Source organism: Paroedura picta, chromosome 1 (assembly GCF_049243985.1).
Source record: "Paroedura picta isolate Pp20150507F chromosome 1, Ppicta_v3.0, whole genome shotgun sequence".
Lineage (NCBI taxonomy): Eukaryota > Metazoa > Chordata > Lepidosauria > Squamata > Gekkonidae > Paroedura > Paroedura picta.
The window spans coordinates 95,905,062-95,926,779 of NC_135369.1; the positions used below are offsets into that span (position 1 = coordinate 95,905,062).

At 38.3% G+C, this 21,718-nt stretch overlaps 1 protein-coding gene across 6 annotated transcripts in view; it reads right to left on the bottom strand.

Moving 5' to 3' along the window:
* Nucleotides 1–21,718, bottom strand: part of ARID1B (AT-rich interaction domain 1B) — a 488,774-nt gene that overhangs the window by 71,463 nt on the left and 395,593 nt on the right. For 3 of the 6 annotated variants that reach the window (XM_077348882.1, XM_077348898.1, XM_077348871.1), the window contains 2 exons: nucleotides 20,852–21,179; nucleotides 19,142–19,270 (listed from right to left, as the gene is read on the bottom strand). The exons of 1 other annotated variant lie outside the window; for it this stretch is intronic. In XM_077348882.1, coding sequence (XP_077204997.1) covers nucleotides 19,142–19,270; nucleotides 20,852–21,179 — 457 coding nt within the window. The remainder of the gene's footprint in view (nucleotides 1–19,141; nucleotides 19,271–20,851; nucleotides 21,180–21,718) is intronic. 2 more of the 6 variants (XM_077348907.1, XM_077348891.1) reach the window with 1 other exon arrangement.

Here is a 21,718-nt window from a genome sequence, read left to right on the forward strand (position 1 = left end):
GGCCACTCTACTCAGAGTAATTAAATTTGATAAACTCATCAATTTTAAATTCTACTTTACTGAAGCATGTTTTGTACAATCTCTCTATGATAGCTATCTGCCATTTCTCAAAATCAGCAGGATAAACATGATATTATAAAGACTCTGCCATTACCAAGAATACTAAGTAATATCACAAAATATGGGCAGGTCAGATAAAATAAATGCAGCCTACTCTAACTGTACTCTGATTAAAAATATGGTTAATTCCCATTAACCATACAAAGGAAAGGGATGTGTTGTCCTCATCGCCATTAATAGAAAAACACAACACATTTTCCTAAATGCCCTTCCTCAATTCGTTCAAAAGGCTCTACTAATGAAAACACATATAGTTAGTTTTACAATCTAACATTCAGAGTTATGCAGAGAATATTTTATTTATATTATATTTTAATGCTGGGTTAGGAAAATAAAAAACTGGCTTTAATATTTCTGGATGCTATGTGCATTTCTTCAAAGTGACAGAGAAAATGTGAATTTTTAAGATTTTTTTTTCAAGTCAGCTTTGCCCTTTGCTGCACAGAAGAAAAACTTTTCTTCTGTAAAAGAAAGCAAAGGATATTCTTTGATATGAAGGAGACCAATTGACATACAATGTCCTTCTGCTGACAAAGCTTATGATGAACAAGGGGGGATTTATATTTAAAATGCATACTTTTACAATTCTCCAAAGGGAAAAAGACAAAGGGAAAATGGATAACACAATTTGGCAATAACTGAAATATTGTAGTGAAATCAAGCTTTTCTTTATGTAAATATTGCACCTTTAAAAACGTGGTCAAACTGCTATGAAGAACAACCAGAGATGTTACCTCCCTCACATCTATTTATCTAGTCTGCTTTAACAAACATAGGAGTTTATCTATCTATGAAAATAGTGCATTAAGGCAAAACCAGAAATTAAACAATGTCCATCTAACTGAAAATGCTAACTTAGTTTTTATTTCAGGGCAGACACTATATAGATAGCACTTTTGAGCATCCAACACTTTGCATGGATCCATATGCATTTCTTTTTAAGACTTCAAGGAAATTTGACTTAAGGGAGGTTTTAGATCAATATCCAGGTAAGTAACTTAAAGAAAATATTATTCCACCATCAACAAACAGCTACTCCTGATCTTTTAATTTGACAACTTTCATCTCCGATATAGGGTTACCATATTTTAAAAGAAAAAATGGATATATTTCCTGACTGACTACTCCAAACAAGTGATCTCTATGACAAATCTAATTTTAAATACTCCTAGTATTTAAGCTCTGATAACTGCTACTAAATAGGAATATTCCTAACCATCCAAACCCAAAAGAGAATGCCCTCTAGAAAGAGGTTCTCTAATTATGGGGTTCCATGAAGGCAAAAATTTCTGTCTACACTAAGGTGACCAGATTTGAACATTGGTAAAGTGGGACACCATTGACTGGGGGGGGGGTCTTGATTAAAAATTTGGTCTATATGGAGCAACAAAATTTTTCATAGACCGCAAAAATAGTATTGTAATATATATATTTTTAAATTTCAACATAAGTACAATTTGCCAGGTGCCCCCAGATAGCCCTCAAAAAGTGGGATAATATAAACCAGAGTTCTCAAAACACAATACAAAGGTTATTAACTAAATGGCTCTAGGAGGCACAGAATGTCCACGGATCCAAATCAAACCACTGATTAAACTGTATGAAAAAATCAACCCCAATGATTATGCCACAAACAGAAAACTGGGTAGATGCTATATATACTAATACTATTTGTTCCTTCATGTTTAGTAGTGTCCATTCACATAATTCAGGAGGCACTTATAATAATTCAGGAGGCACTTATAATTAACAGAATGTGAAAAACATTCAGATATTTGAAAACATACTTTGAGAATGACAGTTCTTCAACTAATCACTGCAGAAAGACCCAGGTACGAAAACACGTCTGGACTACTGATTGCTTTATTTTACTATATAGAATCATAGAGTTGAAAGGGTCCTCCTGGGTCATCTAGTCCAACTCCCTGCACTATGCAGGACACTCACAACCCTATCACTCATCCTGTCACCTCCTTGAACCTTCACAGAATCAGCCTCTCTGTCAGATGGCTATCCAACCTGTTTAAAAATTTCCAAAGATGGAGAACCCACCATCTCCCGAGGAAGCCTGTTCCACTGAGAAACCGCTCTAACTGTCAGAAACTTCTTCTGGATGTTTAGATGGAATTTCTTTTTAATTAATTTCATCCCATTGGTTCTGGTCCATCCCTCTGAGACAAGAGACAACAACTCAGCTCCATCCTCTATATGGTTGCCTTTAAAATAGTTGAAGATAGTTATCAGATCCCCTCTCAGTTGTCTCCTCTCCAGGCTAAACAGACCAGGCTCCCCCAATCTTTCCTCATATGTCTTGGTCTCTAAACCCATCACCACATATAAACTCGATACCTCCCCCCTTCTGTTTCTGCATGATCCATCTGGTTTACAGACTGTATCCAGAGGCAATCTCACATATTGGCAGGCAGATCTCTTCCTCTTATACCTCTGTTCATGAAGGACCAACCAAGTGATAGGTAAGGGATTTCAATGGCATTGGGATGTGGGTGTGACAAGAAAAATGTTACTGTAACTCTGAAAAGACTAGACCTGAAGAGTCCACTAGGCTTGGCGTTAGATGTTAGCTGAAGGAGGGTGATATACAGCTGTGTTCCTAAACTCAATAAAAACAGGAAAGGAAAAGACAAGGATCCTAATAAAGGGCAGAAGCAGGATAAAGCAGGCTTGTTGTGTGAAAAAGTTGATCAGTACTCAGATGATTTCCATATCAATGTTTTGTCAAGAACACTATATTATCTAAAACTATCACAGCAGCAGAAATGTGTAGACACTGGGCATTTGGAAACAGTCATTAATTATTTCCTTCTCTCAACTACCCCTAGTTCCTGTTGTCCTGCTTTCAGCATATCTCCCTTGACTGCTGCACTGAGTTCTCCACCTTAGCTTCCCAGTAATTAGTATAGAGGTGCTAGGAAGACCTATGTAGCTTTCAGATAAATTACATAAACTCATTGTGTTTAGTATAGTCTAAAAAGCCTTGAGTGAGAAATTATTCAAGTTTATAAGGTATTCTAAGAAAAAAAAAGACATCAGATGTAAAGTGGTATCTTAGCTGACGAAACTGTCCTATGGTAGGCAGCCTATGTCAGGGAGAACAACTCTGCCAGAATTTTCTTTTCATTCTTATTCCACAATGCTTTTGCTTTGAATAAAACGGTAACTGACTGTGACAAACTGCTGCTTCCACTGTATAGTCCATTAAGAACTGAGCTGAGATCACCAGACTCATTTTGATTAACTTCCATGTCCATAAACACCAATAAATGTTCCAAAGACATTGCTAAATATATTTATATATGCATAAGGTCATAGCATTATTTGTTGGTTACCAGAGTTAAGTTTTTAAAAAATAGAGGAGGAGAATCATATGCTTCTGACAACATTTATTTTCAACAAAGGGCTATTTGATCTCGTCTATCTGAAAGACTTAGCTTCAAAACACACTTTCAATCTTGTCCTCTCCAACCTAAACTCTACTGAGGCTAAATTAAGATTAGCTGTAGAGGTGTTTAAAGCTTATTCCTAAACAGGTAGTGGCATTTTCAGATGAAAGCCTAACTGTTCAACTATGGAACAAATTCAATGAGCCACATAAGCAAGCCAGTGGGAGCTTTTTTGAGTAACAGAAGCAGGAGTTTTATCCAAGGTTAGGCAGTGCCAATGATTAAATATAATAAGATTTAGGGGAGGGGGGAGAAAACGTAAAAAAACATAGCACGTAGAATCTGCTGAAAGGAATTAATGGAGCCCCAGAGGTTCTCACACATGCACAATTACTCCCAGGTGAACTCCTGAATTCACAGTAAGATACATCATTTTGTCCATTTCTAAATTATATGAGCCTCTTTCCCAGGTATCTAATTAAGACAGGGCTTGTCCAAGATGCAGGCCGCTGGTGTAAGCTGTTAGGGCCCAGATCCCTCCATGGGCAAAGGGGGAGTTTGCCGTACCTCATTAGCAAACTATCACTTGCCCAGAAATCTATCAAGACTTTTACCCAGGAAGCTGACATAGCCATGTTGCACTCACACAGCTAACAAAATGTACATCCTCTACCTGGATGCCACAGCCCTCCAGGACGATTCTGGAACATGCAGATCATCATTATAGTTTCCACGAAGGCCCTCTACCACTGACCTTTCCCTCTCCTGATGTTATTAATGCTTGTTGATGTGATAATGGCATCTGGGAGCTTGTTCTTTTCCTTGCTAGTCTGCCTGAAGTACTTTCTCACACCTATGGTCACTCTTTCCCTTGATTCATCTCTACCTTAGCTATCCCCCTTTCTTAATTACCAGAGAGTGAAACATTTGGACATCCTTACTAGTCACTCTTTTGTCTTCACTTGGGAAACCCATTAGGGTATATCCTGAAGGTCTATTGCTGTTCTCCCTGACCTGGAATGAACTGGTAATTCAATCAAAGGTGTTTGTCTCGTCAATGACAGAGCCATCTCGTGGTCTCCATTTCTTTGCATCACCCTGGCGAATATATTAATTCTTTTGTTTTAGGGGCTAGCTGCCTGGCCTTGCCCTCCAGTCAAGAAACTGGGCATTTAAACAGAGATACTTAGTCATAGCCGTGTGTACATTGTTCCTGGGTCCTACACACACAACAGGCATGCAGGATATTTTGCTGTTTCTCTTTGGACTTCTCCATGTCATCTTTCTTTGACCCAAATCTTATACCCTCTAACTCTATACTTTCCTCTTGTGTATTTGTGTTAGTTTAAAACTGTGTTTCAATAAAGGTCCTTTTAATTTTATTTCCAAGTTGGTCTCTGTGCAACTCCCTGGTATACATTGGTGGAGATCTCATTTGTTACTCCTTTTGCTCAGTAGTCTCTCAGAATTTTGTAATTTCCCCATCCAATAGAAGTCTATTTTTGGTAACAGAGCCATAGTGAAAGTACTCCTGTCCCTTAGCTGTTAGACTATGGTTCTAGTTGTGATTAAGAGGAGGAAATGCATCCAAGTCACCAACCACCTAATGAGAGGCCTCATCTCTCCTCTTGTTCATGACCTGAGGCCTTTGTCATGGGTGGAAAATCTGTCAGTCAGGCCCAGTTTAAAGATTCGTGGGGCTCATAGCACCAGAGCCAGAGTGGGGCCCTTTTCATTGCTAGGTTCTGTCAAGTCATTTCTGACTCATGGTGATTTTATGAACCAAGGCCTACAATCCAGCTTGGTCTGCAGTCATTTCCTTAAATTTTTGTAAGGTCAATCTACTTGTCTTTAAGATCAACAGCCCTACTCACACCAACACTGAACATAGGCAAACATGGTTAGAATCATACTGCATCCTTCAACAGAGCCATGTGGCAAAACACTCATTTAGCTGAGGTTATCCAAAGCTTTGGAATGGGTTATGACCAATATGTGGATGTCATACAGCTTTATATCTAATTATTATCTATCAATTATGATCCCCTTTCTTACATTATATTGGCTGGCTGGGATGCACTCCCACATATCTGATACAATGTAAGCAGCCACACAACACATAGGAGAAGGCTATTCTGCACCTACTCCCCTATGAAACAGATAGTATAGGTATGGGGGGGATCCATAACACAGTCTGGGATGTACCACATTATTACTCTATTGGCTCAGCTGTGCTGCTGAGGCTCCTTTGCTGTCAGTATGTGTAAAAAAAGAAGTTATATAATATTGAATAACCTATTAGACTGCATACTACCACACTTGTACATGTAATTCCTGATGATAAGTTGCCATGCAGCGGACAATAATGAGGGTAGACCCACAATGAAGATACGATGTAATGTGAAATTAATCTTCCCAGGACCAAAATAAAAAACACTCTTCCTGCAGCAAAGCATGATTTTAAAATAAGATTAGTGTAGACTTTTATTCATGAATATATTAATATACTACTTTTCACTCCAAGCATCACTGTATCCTCACAGCAACGACCCTGCCCATTTGGGCAGGCTGGAAGAGAGTTGCTGGCCCAAGATCACTCAGAGAGCTTCCATTCCAGAATATGGATTTAAATCTCAGTCTCTCAGATCCTAGTTTGACCATAGGATGCTGGCTTAGGTTAGTATTTTGCATGGTCCTTCAGGCATCTGCTCCCTATTTCTACTTTTTTACTGATCGAGACACTAGCTCCTGCCAGTTTCAACAAAGCACATACTGTTGCTTCTACAAGGGGCAATATTTTAAGAAGCAATTAAAAAAAAATCTATGACATGCTATCAGGATGACTATTTGATTACAAACTATGAAAATGACTGTTAGGATGCACTCACAAATCAGAGGGCCCTGACCAAATTACCCTGCACGTTATTCGTGCCAGCTCTGCCATATGACAATATTTCCTTTCTCTTTTAAATGTCAGAGTATGATTTGAAGGGTTGTTATTTAAACACACTGACCTGCACAATAACCAGAAGTACTTAATTTAAATCTGACTTGAGATGGGTCTAGCTGTAAAAAGCTTATAATCTGTCATACCCTGACATCAAATGGGTTATTATAATGAGAGCAATTCAGGGGTTAGATCTGTGAACATATTTTCCCTGCTAGGATTTTCTTAGTGTCTCTTGCATACAATTTTATATAACCTTTCCTTTGTGCCACAACATGAGCGTCTAGGAAGATACAGTTATTAAGGAAAGTGGTAGATATAGAACAGACCGTGAGAGCTTGCATATACATGTGAGAACCATTCTTACTCTGTTACCTGAAATATTGCCAGAAAGCAGGCAGTTTTATGAAAACTGAAATACATAAATCTGCTCTACAGAGAGCTAGAATCATAGAATCATAGAGATGTAAAGGATCTCCAGGATCATCTAGTTCAACCCCCTGCACAACGCAGGAAACTCACAACTATGGGAATGCTAAGAAAGGGATCTTTTTTCAACTATCCTGGTAGAGCTGATGGAGCCTGAACCTGGGACTTTGTTCATGTAAAACAAGCAGTGTTTGACTACAAGCTATGCAGCAGGGGCTTGATATAGATCAGGACTATGGCATGGGGAAAGCAGAGGTTCTTGCCTCTTCCCAATGACATTTTTGGGAGCTGTAAGGTGGTGGGGGGGAATGGAATGTTATTTGTTTGTTAGGGGGATGCTAAGTATTTGTGTGTGAGGGAGGGATAGGAAAGAACTCCTTCCCTGTTACTGCTGTAAATTGCCCACTGCTGCATTTTTACACAGCTGTAGAGGTGGAAGCAATTGTGCATAACATTTCACAGAAAAAAAAAACCCTTCGAACATAAAAAGAGTTCTGCTGGATCAACAAATAGCCCATCTAGTCCAGCATCCCATCTCACATATTGGCCAACCAGTACCTCTAGATAGCAACAACATGGAATAGAGGCAAAGGTCTTCCCCTGCTGTTGCCTCCTGGCTCACAGATTGAGAGGATTAGTGTTTCTGAATGTGGAGGCTCCCATCAGTTACCATGGCTAGTAACCATTGATAGTTCTATCCTCCATTAATCTATCTCACCAGAAAATTCCAGTTTGATTCTGGGTTTTCCCAAACCAAAACTCCAAACTCAACCAAACAAAAGCCTTGAAATGAACCGGCCAGTTCAGGCTAGTCCTTTCTGAATCATAGAATCATAGAGTTGGAAGGGAACTCCTGGGTTATCTAGTCCAACCCCCTGCACAATGCAGAACACTCACAACCCTATCACTCATTCACTATAATCTGCCACCCCCCTGAATCTTCACAGAATAAGACAGAATTTCTTTTGACTTAATTTGATCCCACTGGATCTGAAATGGCTGTCATTCATTTAAATCTAATAGCTTGAGGCTCGCAGCCATTTAAACCATCCATTTTGCTTCTTCTCTTCCAAGCAAGGGAAAGCAAAACTTACTGCTGAAATGGCTGCCAGCTAATTCAACTTAGTAATGGATGGGTGAATCCACCCCACTGCAAGGTTATTACCTCCTGCTTGGAAGTGGGTGAACTGAAACAGATTGATGAAATGGCTTTCAGTCATTTCAATGGTCCGTTTCACTCCTACCCTTGGAAGGGTGGGATGTGAAATAGTGTTTAAATGGCTGATATTTATTTATTTGATTTCTATATCGCCCTTCTATATGGTGCAGAGCAGTTTACATACAACATCATAGGGGCATACATGGAGCAAATCAACATACAACATATTCAAATACCATTTCAGTGATTGATTTTGCTTCCTCCCACTTCCAAATGAGGAGTGTATCCATTTGCTGTTAGGCTAAAATGACTGGCAATCATTTCAGCAGTTCATTTTGGTTTTCCCCACTTGGAAGGAGGGGGACATGAAATGGACATTTTAAATGGCTTACATTCTTGGTGGGGGGATGGCCAAATTTGTGAGGAATTTAGTATTGTGAATTGGTTCATGCCCATCCCTAATTAGAGGCTATCATGCACTTTACACACATATGCAGAAGTTTACTGTATCAGGGCAAGTATCTGCATACATTAAAGAAGGATAAGGGCTGTTTGCATTACTTTGATAAATACAGGTAGCTTATTCTAATGACTAACAGTTCAATCCTAAGGAGAGTTCAGTCCAATCTTAAAAAGAGTTACAGTCTTTTAGATATATTGATGACTTTAGTATGATATAATTCTGCTCATGAACATTTAAACACACAACTTAGAATAGGGAGTCTTTCTTGATATAATGTAAACAGAATTAACCTGAATCAGGTTGCTTAGTGTGAAATTTGCTGTTATCATAAAGAAAATAGTATATCTCTAAACCTACTTCTTAGAAGGGAAATACACTGGCTGTTTGGAATCTGACATCAACAGGCTGGGAGAAGAAGCAAATGCCCTCGTCTGATTTGTTGGAATCCAAGAAATTCTCATCTTTTGACTGAGAAAAAGATTCAGAAGTGTCTCAGTAGTTGTTCAGGCATTGAGATTGGAACAATGGTGGCCCTTCAGTAACTAGAAGTGAAGAAGGCTCAATAAGGACCAATGTAGGTAAAGGGAGTTTTAATACTGGAGGTGATAGTCTGTGCTGAGTATAGTTGCATATTCAGTCCAGAAGACAGAAGCGGCTACAGGAGAGTCTGCCTATACATTTGCAGCAGTTCTGATGGTGGTTAAAAGACTGTTACAAAAAGAGCCGTCCCATGGTTCCTAGGACTGGCACTTTGATGTCAGCAGAGATCCTGTGGCAAATCACATAACAAATCAGGTTGAGGTGGGGAGAGATGGAAGGACATTTTGCAAAGAGTCATTCACTGTCCTTCTTAGAAAATGTGAATTCTCTGGATCTCTGGTGATCAATCCTAATCCACTGATAAAGTGTGAGGAAGTTGGTCCAGAGAAATGCTAAAAAAAAAAAAAAAGAACCAAGATGGTGAGAGGAAAGATGGATCACCAATGATCTTCTTGGATTGATGCTTCTCATGTTTCTTCCACCAACAGACTTGAGGACAATGCTTCTTCTTTGCTCATTTGTTTCTCCTTGACTTGAACCCAGCGCAGTCAAAATCAAAGGCTAAATTGGAGGTGCTGATAGAGACAGCAGGCTTTGCTGACAGAACCTTACGAGTCTCAGATATGACATGGGAAGCTAAGACAACTAATTTCCAAAGGACTTTGGGGGAAAAACACCAAGTCTAAGATAGCAGATGCAGTTATTGGATTGGACCCAGACCAAATTTTCCACTAACAAAAACTTTTGCCAACTCCCCTTTCTGCTGCAGACCCCCCTCATTTGGTCCCCAGCATTCCATATCCTGCAGTTTTTTGTGAACTGTATTTGGAGGGGGAGATAGGAAAGTGCCATTCAAATGATGAAAAACAGTCTGGATTCAACCCAATGTACCCTTCTATGCAAGGCACCTTGCTGCCACACTTCTGACAGTTTTTAAATATTATCTTCCCTATTGTCACAGACTAAAGGGAGAAGAGAAAAAAGAAATAAGACAAAGCTTGCTTTTTATACTATCTCATAGAGAATTCTCTAAGAATAATATTTCCAACTGAAGCTGCCATTACAGTGGAGAAGAGAGCAGAGCAGAAAACAACTCCTCCTCAGACATACATGCGGCTACATGGGCTCAAAAGTGAGGAGGATTTCCAATCTAAAAATCTAGCTCTAGAATGTTCTAAGCTGAGGCTCTCTTCAGGTGTAGAGCCCACTGGCATAAATGCACAGAGGCTATGAAGATGAACCATGCTTGGCCAGTTTCAAAGGGGAAGGGAAAAGGAGGGAAGGAATTCCAGGGCATGGGGACAAAGTATCATGCAAGTTTTAGACTTGCTTATGTAATGGCAAACCACGGTTTAAATGTGCACTAAGCAACAGAGAACTGCCCCTTGCTTAAGTAAAAATGTGACATTTTGTTACTGTTTACCAGCACAGAAACTATCCTATCTTGATATTTTGGCATAACATATATTGACTTTAGTTTTCAGATTAGGTCAGATATGTAGAATACATTTTTCTAAAAGTCACATTAAACATATGGCTGGAGGAAATACACAGAAGCGCAAGACTAAAACCTTTGAACCACATATGTTGTTTTGTCCTCCTCTGGAGAGAACCTTCTGGAGCCCTTTGGAATTCACTTGGGTTTTCACTAGCCTAAATAACTGGTGACATCCCCAGCCCTGGGCACTTCCTGGTTCCTCATTCATTTAAGATAATCTTTGCTGTGTAAAACCTTTATGATCTACTGCATAACTTTAAACATAATGAATTTGGATCATTGTAATGATTCAACAGGAGTTTCCTCTCTTGTTTTGGTATACTAGGATATATTTTTAAAAGACTGCTTTGAGGGAAGGGAACTAAATGAAATAGACAAGACTGAGCCATCTTGTTTATTATCTATAAAGCTCTGAGCTTTTTTTAAACTGCCAAATACGCCTTATATGGTGTGATCTTGAATTCCTCACTGCATTCTATAAAAAGCATGAACAAAAGAAATACTCCTGTTGAGAAAGAAAAAAAAAATCTGAAAGGAAATGGCTGAGTATTTTTGGTAAGGGAAAGGCGTGGGTTTTTAAGAAAATGAATCAATTCTGCTTGCAGATTAGCTAAACACACAATAGTAACTAACACATATATTTTATCTTTACTCTGAAAGCCACTTACAATGACAGGAATCAATTCACCCATTAATGAATTTGAGCCAGCTTTGAGGCAGAGAGCAACAGCTGTTTAACAGTTTATAGTAACACTAAACAATCATTCAGGCCAAAAAGCAAACTCCGCTTCATCCAACTGAGTCTAAAAGGGGATTTGTTTTTGGAAGTAAAACACAGCTGCCCTGATGGGAAGTTATGGCTTCAGCATCCAAGCAATGCTACTGGGACATGTTAGCTTTATTTACTGGATTCTTGCAGAATCCAAAATTTTGGAATTTCAGGATGGGAGTTCAGTGCCTGGGAAGAAAGACTTTAATATTATAGATACTAGGATACTGTGATATTCAACACAATCTATCTTGTTTTATTTTTTCTGTTTCCAGCAGCAGAAGTTTCATATTGAAGTTTTACAGTACGACACTAAATACTAAATGCTGTTCTTTGGTAAGGGGTCATTTAAAACATAATAGCTGAAATCTACCCAATTTCCTTAGCTTAGTGTATTGTAAGGTATCTACAGACTCATTAGTGTCCTGGCTTGCACATATATTCAAATATGAATATTTAATTAATCTTTTTGTCATGCATGGCAATTGCAAATATAAAAAGCATCATATCTCTGCTCAGAGGGAAGGTTAAAAGCAAAAAGAAACCCTCCAATGTCCGAAAGCTTCAACCCCCCCCCTTTGAATAAGATTAACGTGTCACAAGTGTACTTTTTAAAAGTATTATAATTTCCACCTGAGCTTTCAAGATAAAAATGGTTAAACACGCATGCAAAACTGTTGTAGATCAGTATGTTCTGTATTACTATTAAAATTCTTTATGGGAAAATCTAGAACCCCCAATATTAAATATTTTCCTTGAGAATTTTGACTTCTGAAATCTCTTGCCCTATTTTTTCCCTTTGGCATATTAGTGCACCATGCACATTAACTGTATTTTCTTGCTAGTAGCTCATAGTCTATCAGCAGCCTTGCACGCTCAAAGCTCTGGAGGAAATACAGAAAAACTGCTTTGCTGGCATTAGCAAGATAAAATATGAATCACAAATATAGAGGGAGCATTGGGAAATGCTCGTGGAGGGCTCAGCTGTGTATATAATATTATATACATTTAGTTCTATACAGTCTACACAATAGAAGAATCAATATTCTGAACTCCTTTATGCTAAGACCAACATAGTTATTCTGGATTTACAGGGGAGTAAATCAGATGGCTTATATCACTTGAATTATATTTCACCAAAACAAGCTGTTACAGGGTGCTTTGACTGTGCCATACCATGCTTCTTCTTTGGTCACTGGATTATGTACAGACTACGTACAGATTATGTACAGATTATGTATCCACCCTAAATTATCTAGGAGCCTAATATGAACAGAATATATATTCTATAAATAATCTTATTTTATCATGTATTAGCTGGACTGACAGAAGAAAGTTCCACATTTCAATGGATTTTCATTCCAAATAAGTGTGCACCAGATTGCAGTCTGAGAAGGCAGCAGGCATTTATGCCTCCAAATTACATATACTGGAGATTTTCACACCATAGAAATGGATCTTGCCTATGAAAATTCGTGTCACAGTGGAGCACTGAGGGTTCGATCTAGAGTAGCTAGTGCTGATTCCACTTGGACATGGGGGATTGCATCACTTGAAAAGTACCTTAAAGGCCAGATCCTTCTGAAAAAGCATCTAACACAGGGCTAAGAGTTGCTACTAAACACCAAAACTCAGCTACTCTACAGTGTCAAAATAGGTTACCATAAATCAAGCCTTACTTTCTAAGGAGCTTTAGTACTCCTCTGAATTTAACAAGGAAGCTGAAGGTAATGTTAATTTTTAATTATAATACTCCATTCCCACAATTTTCCAAAATTATTTCAGGATAGGACTCCAGCATCCGTAGATCAGAAAAATTACTTTATCACATATGAAGGACACCAACACCACCAAGTGATTCGGTACCACCTTCAGTGCCAGAGAAAATGATTGCTTGGTACCTTCTGCAGGGAAATCCTTGTATTAGAATTTTAGTAGGAGTGCAAATGGCTCTCAGTTCACTGGATAGATGATTTTTTGCCCTGCAGGCCAGGCTAAATGGTAAAATCTGCATGGATAATTTTCCCACAGAAGCTTCTCACGGTCTTTGGAGGCATTTTGTCATGCCACCCAAAAGCTCTGGCTAAAAATGGAGAAAACCAGCTCATACTTAGTGCAATATTTAAATGGGTAAACATTTTTACATGGTTATATGCTTCTCAGGTGAAAGAAAAATTACTATCTGCTACCATTGCATTGCCTAACTGTATCCACCTCAGTATCTAATGACTCTATAGTTCCAAATTGATAGGACATTGAATATTAGTTGTGATAGTTCTGCATTTCATCTGACCTGATGAGATTTGACCTGATTGCCAATGTATCAATGAATTGTGCATAGAGGTGCATGAATCACTATTTGGTCCTTTTTAGTAGATATTGTCAGTTTGTTCTCCTTGACCAGTTTTGATAAGGTTCTCGATGCTGCAAAAGCTCCTACCTGTAGGCTTGATTCCTGCTCTTCTTGGCTATTTTACGGAAGATGACCAGTGCTCCACTTGTGAAAACTGTTTATGCTTCCCTGTTGGAGGAGTTTTCTACAGCCCCTTAAAGAGGAAATTGCTGAACAAGCTGTCTCTGCCCAATTACTGTCTGTTTTTTAACAAAGTTTTAAGAACGGTGATGGACAGAGTGGCAGCTGAACAACTCCAGGGTTTCTTGGATGCCACATCTGCCCTTGACCCTTTTAAACTGGTTCCCAGCCTGATTTTGGGACAGAAAAGCGTTTCTAGTTTTGTTTACATATGGGTATGGATAATACCTCTTTATTGGTGTGGCAGGGTGTTTCTGTTAAAAAAGCATCTATAAAATAAGAAGACTGAAATACTTTAGTATTTTTTATTGGATCTGATCATTGTTGATGAGGGACTCTGTGGCCTGGGACTTGTCTTAGGGGCAATACACAGGTCTTAGTGTTGTCCCTGTTCATTAACTACTGGTGTTACACTTTTAATTGAGACAGTTTGTAGCTTTGAAGTTGGATGTTATCAGTATGCTGATAACACCAAGCTGTATATCTCTTTAAATATGCATCTGCCTCTGTTCTTGGCTGCTGCCTGGTAGCTGCAGTAAAGTGACTGAGAAAAGGTAAAGTAAAATGGAATCTAGACAAGAGCAGGGTGGTGCTATTTCTTAGATTCTGGGAAAAATTAAGGAATTCTATTAGATCCTGCTCTTCTTTTAGAAAAGAGTTCTGTATAGCAGCTTGGAATGCTTTTCCCCCCAGCTGTACCTAGTCCATAAATTATCTCCTTTTTGGATTCAGGTGACCTAGCCATGTTAACCTATGTTACAGTAACTTCAGGGTTGCACTACTGCTATTACATTTATGATGCTTTAATGTTAGATGTCTTAACTGTGTTGTTACCCACCTTGGAATTATAGATTTAAGTTAATTAAAACATTTATATTTCACCTTTTCTCCTGGCTCACAATGGTTTAAAATAAATATACAATTAAAACATCATGCAACAATACCCCTCAACTAATAATAATATTGGCATTCAGTAAAATGCATTAAAATGTTTGCAACCTATGCAACCTTTAAAAGTCTGGAGAATAAAGCAGTTTCATAGATTATCCTAAAAATTCTGAAGAATGGCTCCCTTCCTGGGTTCTCCTGTTTCATAAACTGAAAGTAACCACAGAAGAAGCATGGGTCATCAGTGATGCCAGGTGAGTATCTTTTAATGAGTATAAGGGGCAGTCTGAAGACTTTAGTTGGTGCATGGGGACATACAAGATGATAATTCAGATGAACTGGGTGCTGAACCTTGAAGAATTAAAGGACATAACCAGCAGCTTGAAGGACTAGATCACCTGCAAATACTAAGTTGGAAAAACAACCACTGATGAAAATGCCACTTTGAAAACGGTTCCAATCTGGAGGCCGTTTTGGTTGTTTTATGACGAATGAAAGAATTGTATTTATTGTTAAATTGTTTAAATGTTAATTATAGCCTAGGGTAGGTTCTTTTGTTATCATATTCATTTTGAACTCAAAACCAGCAGTCAATGAAGTTATTTTAAAATTGGTAAGCTGTGTTTCTAACAGCTAGACTCTAGCAACAACTGGGCTGACTCATCTAGTGTGATGGACAACACTAAAAATATAAGGTTCTATAAGTGATGATGTAAAAGTAACAAGAGAGTGAAGGATTGAAAAATCCTCAATAGACAGCTAGACCCAAAGCAGCAGCTTGCTCTGAGGGCAAAAGATGAGAGGGAACTGATATGTGACTGTGTGCTGGAAAGAGATTCATTCAATGGCAATACTCCTGTTTGGGGTCAGCTGTTTGAAATAATATTCCAGCACTCCATCAACTGCACTGCTTACCTATTTGCTTCCAGGCCAAATTCAAAGTGGAAGTAATTACTTCTAAAGCTGAGGGCCCTCATATGTCTCAAACCACATTTCTCTGCGTACTCCCATGCTCCAGCAGGTAGCCTCTGTCAAGATTGTCTATTTGGCAACAGACAGGTTATGAGGTTTTTTGTGTTAGCTCCAGTTGTCTATTTGGCAACAAGACAGGTTGTGAGCTTTTTTGTGTTAGGTCCAGTCTTTTAGAGTTGCTGGCCAGAGTGGGTGCAAATGACACCTTCACTTCCTGCAGGCAAGGAGGTGTATAAAATGGCTTTATTTCAAATGGGATTTATTTATTTATAATATGGCTTTTATACAGCCCTTCCTTGCAAGCAGGTTTGGGGTGGTTTGGAGGACAGATGGTTTGGAGAACTGGCTGTGTTGTTTTTATGTCATTGATGGACTGTGATTTTTTGTATGTTTTATGCTCTAGTAATTTGTTGTTGTTTTGATAAATAAATAATGCAGGATATAAACATTTTAAAAATAAAATAAATATACAGATATTGTCTGAATCACTTTCATGATAGCATTGAATGGTAAAAAATTCCTTTTACAAATCTCTCTGAATCAGAGAACCATGTCATATAATACATTTTGCTAACTGATTTCCCCTGAAGTTGCCTGTCAGTGAAGAAAGGAATAAGAAAACACGAAAAATTTATCAAATGAACTTCTGATGTAATAGATACTACATAACATACTTTTGGGCAGTTTGGGCTAGAAGCAATATGACCTTCTTCTTTTCAGCCTTCTCCCTACACTCAAACGGGTAAATTTCAATTCTGTGAATCTGAATGCATGAATTTTCCTTTTAGCCCCCCCCCCCCCCCCCGGTAGGGTTTTTTTTTCTAAGTTCTCTTTCTTTTCTTCCTGGCTTAAATTGGTTCCTAAATCCTAAATCCTAAACCAGCACAGAGAAAGACAACTAAGGTGCCTTTCTACTCATTCATTTGACCTAGGATAGACTGGGGCAATCTGTGCCTGCAGGTTATAGCTTCCTTCCTTTTCAATGAACATCCCCTTGGTAGGATGTGGACAAAAAATGAGATATGCTTAAAGACCTTTATAGAATCCAGATCACTAAATCTGCTTCTTTTAGAAGTGATAAAAACTACAATGAGTTTGCTCAGCAATGCTTGTGAGGGTCCATTTGTGTCAACTTGGGCAACCATCAAGGGACATTCCAAATTGGAAACCCCTTAAAACTTTAATCCCAAGTTTATTTGTTGCCTTTATTAGTTCTTCATATCCAACCAGTTGAGTCAGTCTAAAGCTCCCTTGTTATTGCCATTCTTCATTTTTATAGTGCACTCACTGTATCCTTCCATGGTAATTGCAGAGATTTGTCACATGTGAGCATATTCTCCTTATCCATAATATACAGTTTCTAAAAGTCTTGGTGAGGAAAAAAAGGAAAGCAATTTAACTCTTGCCTTTTCAAGGTTATTTGCTGCTTCCTGGGAATGGAATTACTCTTTGGCACTGTCCAAAGCACTCAAAAGATAGGCAAGCCTTTTAACTGGCTTGCCTCTACAGAAGTTAAAGTGCTGATCTTATTATAAGTATATTCTAGCACTCTGTTTATTAAAAGCAAAAATCTGCTACCATTCAAAATATTTGCCAAAGAATTATAAAATTGCAAGCAATTTTATTAACAGCAAACTGTTCTTTGGCATGGTCTCCTCTGATCTTAGACTTAAATTAAGTTAAGTACAGAAAATGCTCCTGCAAGTGAAAGATCTGAATCCCTGGCTGGTGTTTGGTCCTGAGAAACTACTCTGTCCCTTTGGGAAACAGACATGTGCTTGCAAAATTAGATTTCAGTTTTTCAACATTCTGTCTAGTCTAGAAATAAAAATGGCACAGTAGCACAGGCCATCAAGCTGAACTTAATGCTAATACATCCTCTGTACTGACAGTTGAATAACTTTTTAAAAATGTAAAACCTTTTTTTTTTTTTAGAGGAGTGGCATTCTGCACTAAATATAGGTTGATATAACTGACTGAAATCTCAGCTCTTGATCGCCCAAGTTCTGGTTAGCTTGCATTGATTTTCTGCCTCAGTAGAAGTGCATTTGCTCTGATGCATGCCATTTAAATTCATTTTCCACAGATGCTTAATGTGATTTGGCAAGGCAAGGCTAAAGTAGCTTTCTGTGCCTAAATAGGACTCCTGAGTTGGTAAGAGAGGCTCCTGTGGATTAGCAAAAGATAAACTCAGACTCCTCACACTAGTATCATGTTAGTGATTTACAATTTGACTTTACAAACATAAACACCATTTATATTTGTATATATAAAAATAAAACAACAAAACTCTGCTCATGCAAGTTCACCACTCATCCATTTCCATAGAATGTGAGTCATTACTGGATTATTTTCTCTGTTTTCTTTTCAAGTCCCAACCAAGGCTGACTGAGATATTACTTAAATGTTCAGAACCTTTACCAGTGACATTCTAAACACAGTTATACCCTTTTAAGTCTATTGATTTCAGTGTGCTCAGAAGGGTGTAATTCTCCTCAGGAAGGCATGATAAGACAGGCAACAGCAACTGCTAGTTCCTACAATTTAAAACTCCAATAGTTTTTCTTGATTTTTCAACATACCATGTTAGCAACAGCAAGTCTCATATATCCTAAGATAATACCTGTGTTCTTAGGTTTCCCAGTTGGACAATATTGGGCCTTACTATGCAGGGAATTCTGCTATACTGAAACAGAATTGAAAATTTCAAAACTAAACAATCTGTAGTTTTCACACACACACATGCACATTTGCACACGTGCACACATACACAATCTATTTTGAAAATGGATTGGGCAATTACAGGATAAAATGAAGGCTAACTGGGGAAAAAAACTGCAGTTAAATCATAATAAATATTTTAAGTCCCACATTCACTTATTTGCCTTGGTAGGGGATTAGCAAGTATACCTCTCCCATTTCAAACACATTGTCTAAACTTTGATATAATGGAACTTTTTGTGAGTCCCATTACTAACTCCTGAGACAGTTTTTGCCATCACAGTCTTTTGTTAAAAATTGAGTGTTATGTTCTGCGGGAGAGGCTTGATGTTGTGGTAACAACACAATGTAAGTATCAGTGTTTTATGATACCCAGACAACAATGACAAAAAATGGACGAAGAACAAGTAATGATGCAGAAAAAAAGACAAGATATTTAACTCATTTCCAGCTGATGAAGATTCTCATTTCCCTCTCAGGCATGAAGGAAATGGAGCCATGCCACAAGCCATGCAGTACGGGTGACATGCAGATTAAAAAAAAATCGAATTTCCTTAGTTAGTAAAAAGAAAAAGAAAATTGCTTCTCAGATGCAAGTATTTTACTGGATTTGGGGCACTTTTAGTAGCTAAAGGGCATGTAACATTTATTTTAAAAAATGTCAATATCCCACAGCAAGTCCAGTTTATGTGGCTACCTACCCGTACTGGTCAGGCTGGTGCATCATGGGAGCCTGAGTGTTGCCATAGTTGGGGTGCTGTGAAGAAAACATGGGGCGTCCGCCAGCCCCAGACTGGCTGGGATAAGCAGGCGACCTAATGTATGGTGGCCTAAAGCAGAACAAAAGAACAGCTTCTTTGGATTTGTACTGGACCATGAGCATGAACTATCTGTCAGCTAATATCCTTCCACAGAAAAGCAGGAATGAGTCTTAGTGTTGAGCAAGTAGCTTTTCATTTTATTTAAGAAATCAAAAAGAAAAGTGCTGTGCTTCCAGACTTCCAAAAACAAAGGGCTTGATGGCAAGTCCGCTGCATTTACTTGTTCCTTTTGCTGTAAAGTCTAATTATTGCACAGTTGTCCTACAGATGTTATATTACTAAAGGGGATACTATATAATGAAAAAGGCTTAAAATGTATTTTGTTACAATAGAAAGCTAAAAATTGAAAAGTAAGGTTTGAGAGGAAGATCTGGGGTGAAAAGGAATCAATTATTTAGTTTTTAAAATCATCATGTGAATCACAACCATATACTGTCAATTAACTTTTCAATTATAACATTTTTCCGATACCCATTTGCACTTTTGTAAGTTATTACTTATTCAAAGTAAAATACATAGAGCTGATAATCTCCACATGAGCCAAGATTTGTTTTTTTGAAAGGCAACTGGAATTTATCATTTTAAGAGAACACATTTAAATTATGTGTGCCTTATTCTTCAGTGTACAAACTTGAAGGTAACCAAGATTTAGCACTCCAGTACTATTTATTTGTTTTCTGACAGTGATAGAATTTCTCACATTTCTAGAATTAAAAATTACATTTTAAAGTTACATATGCATAATTAGTTATAACTGCTAAAATGAACTATCCTCCAAGTAGCCATTTTCCGCCTGAAGTGGCTCTTCCTCCAGAGGAAGCACTGCTTAAGTTGGAAGAAATCTCCTTACACTGGAGGAAGAATTCACGTTTGAGCTGTTAATAAATTCATAAATGAATAAACTTTGCTCAGTGGAGTAATAGGATGATGTAGGGTAGATGGACAGATTCCTACAGAAAATGAATGTGCTGTGTGTATAGCACAGAAGATATTATTTTCATAGGTCTTCTGAACTGTAGACATTCAATACCTTGGTATTCTGGCTTAATCCAGTAGACAGCAAAGGGACATGGAAAATTTATTAAAGTAAGTAGTTTATGGGTGATTATGCCGATGAGTAATTTTTTAAATTATTCAGTGGGAAGCTAACTGGATTACAATAACCACAGGACTATGGATTCATAATTAAACTTTAATCCCAGCTTTGCTATTCGAGTTATAAATCAGATATTCTGGTTAATTTAAATGCTTGTATTCATGACCCCAAGGAATAATGAAATGTAATCTGGAAGCTTCAAATGCTCAGGAGACAACAATGATTCTGTTAAAGCTGCTCTCTCCCCATCCCACTTCCCCCACTCCCCTTTTTGCCATATCCTTTCATAATTGCAGGGGGTAAAATTTGGACGTGTCATCACAAAATTATGACACTTACTGCTGTAAATATTCATATTTCTAGTTAAATACAAGGTTGAAATGGTAAAAACCCACCAGTATCATTCTAATTTCTTCTTTCAGTTACACCACAACCATCTCAAGTATGTCAAATACATTTTCAATTGTTTCAGATCCTTTCTCCTGGAAGCATACCTGCTCTGGGCGGAGTTTGCAGCAGCCTGCATCACTGCTGCAGCTGCCTCCTGTGCCTTACGGTTCACAGTTGGCATGGGTGGTCCCATCCCTGGGCCTCCCTGCTGAGATATGCCTGGAGAACTGGGGGTCATACTGCTCATGTTTCCAGGAAACGGTCTGCTCTGTATCCCAGCGGACGGTATTCTTCCCAGGGGCATGGTACCACAAGGTTGGCCTGGTCCCTGTCCATGCATCTGGTTGTTGGCATTTATACCCATACCAGGTCCTGGGCCACTGTAACTTGTGTTGGTCACTCCAGAGTACGTTGGCTGCCTGGAGTAGTTTCCTAAACAAAACAATATAACAGAGGAAAATGAAGTTACTACTTTTGATTCACTGAAACAGTCTGCTGGAAAATCTGTTGTGCAAAGAAGTTATTAAAGCTATGCAAGATGTGAGCAGGGATACCCCATTGTTTTATCCAGTATTTAGTGAGTATATGTGTTCTCCAGATCCAGCCAAGGCAAAGTGATGCATTTATCTTACTAGCAGTGATATCTGAAGGCTAGAGGTATGAAGAAAAGTAGGACAGACATGGTAACTATAGATGTCTATTCATTCTGCAACACCAGGACCCTGTCTAAAATTATGAGTTAAGCAAAACAATCATCAGAGAGAAAGCAGCAGCATTGTGTAACTGCTAAAGTTTTGGACTAGGTTTGGGTGCAAACCATAATCCCAGGTCTTCTGTGATACGTGCTGCTACCTTAGGCCAGTTGCTTTTTCTCAGTCTAACCATCTTCACAGGGCTATCAGGGTAAAATGTATGCTATCCTGAGCTCCTTGGGTAAGAGTATATAAAAAAGTTCTACGTAAGTAACAAAA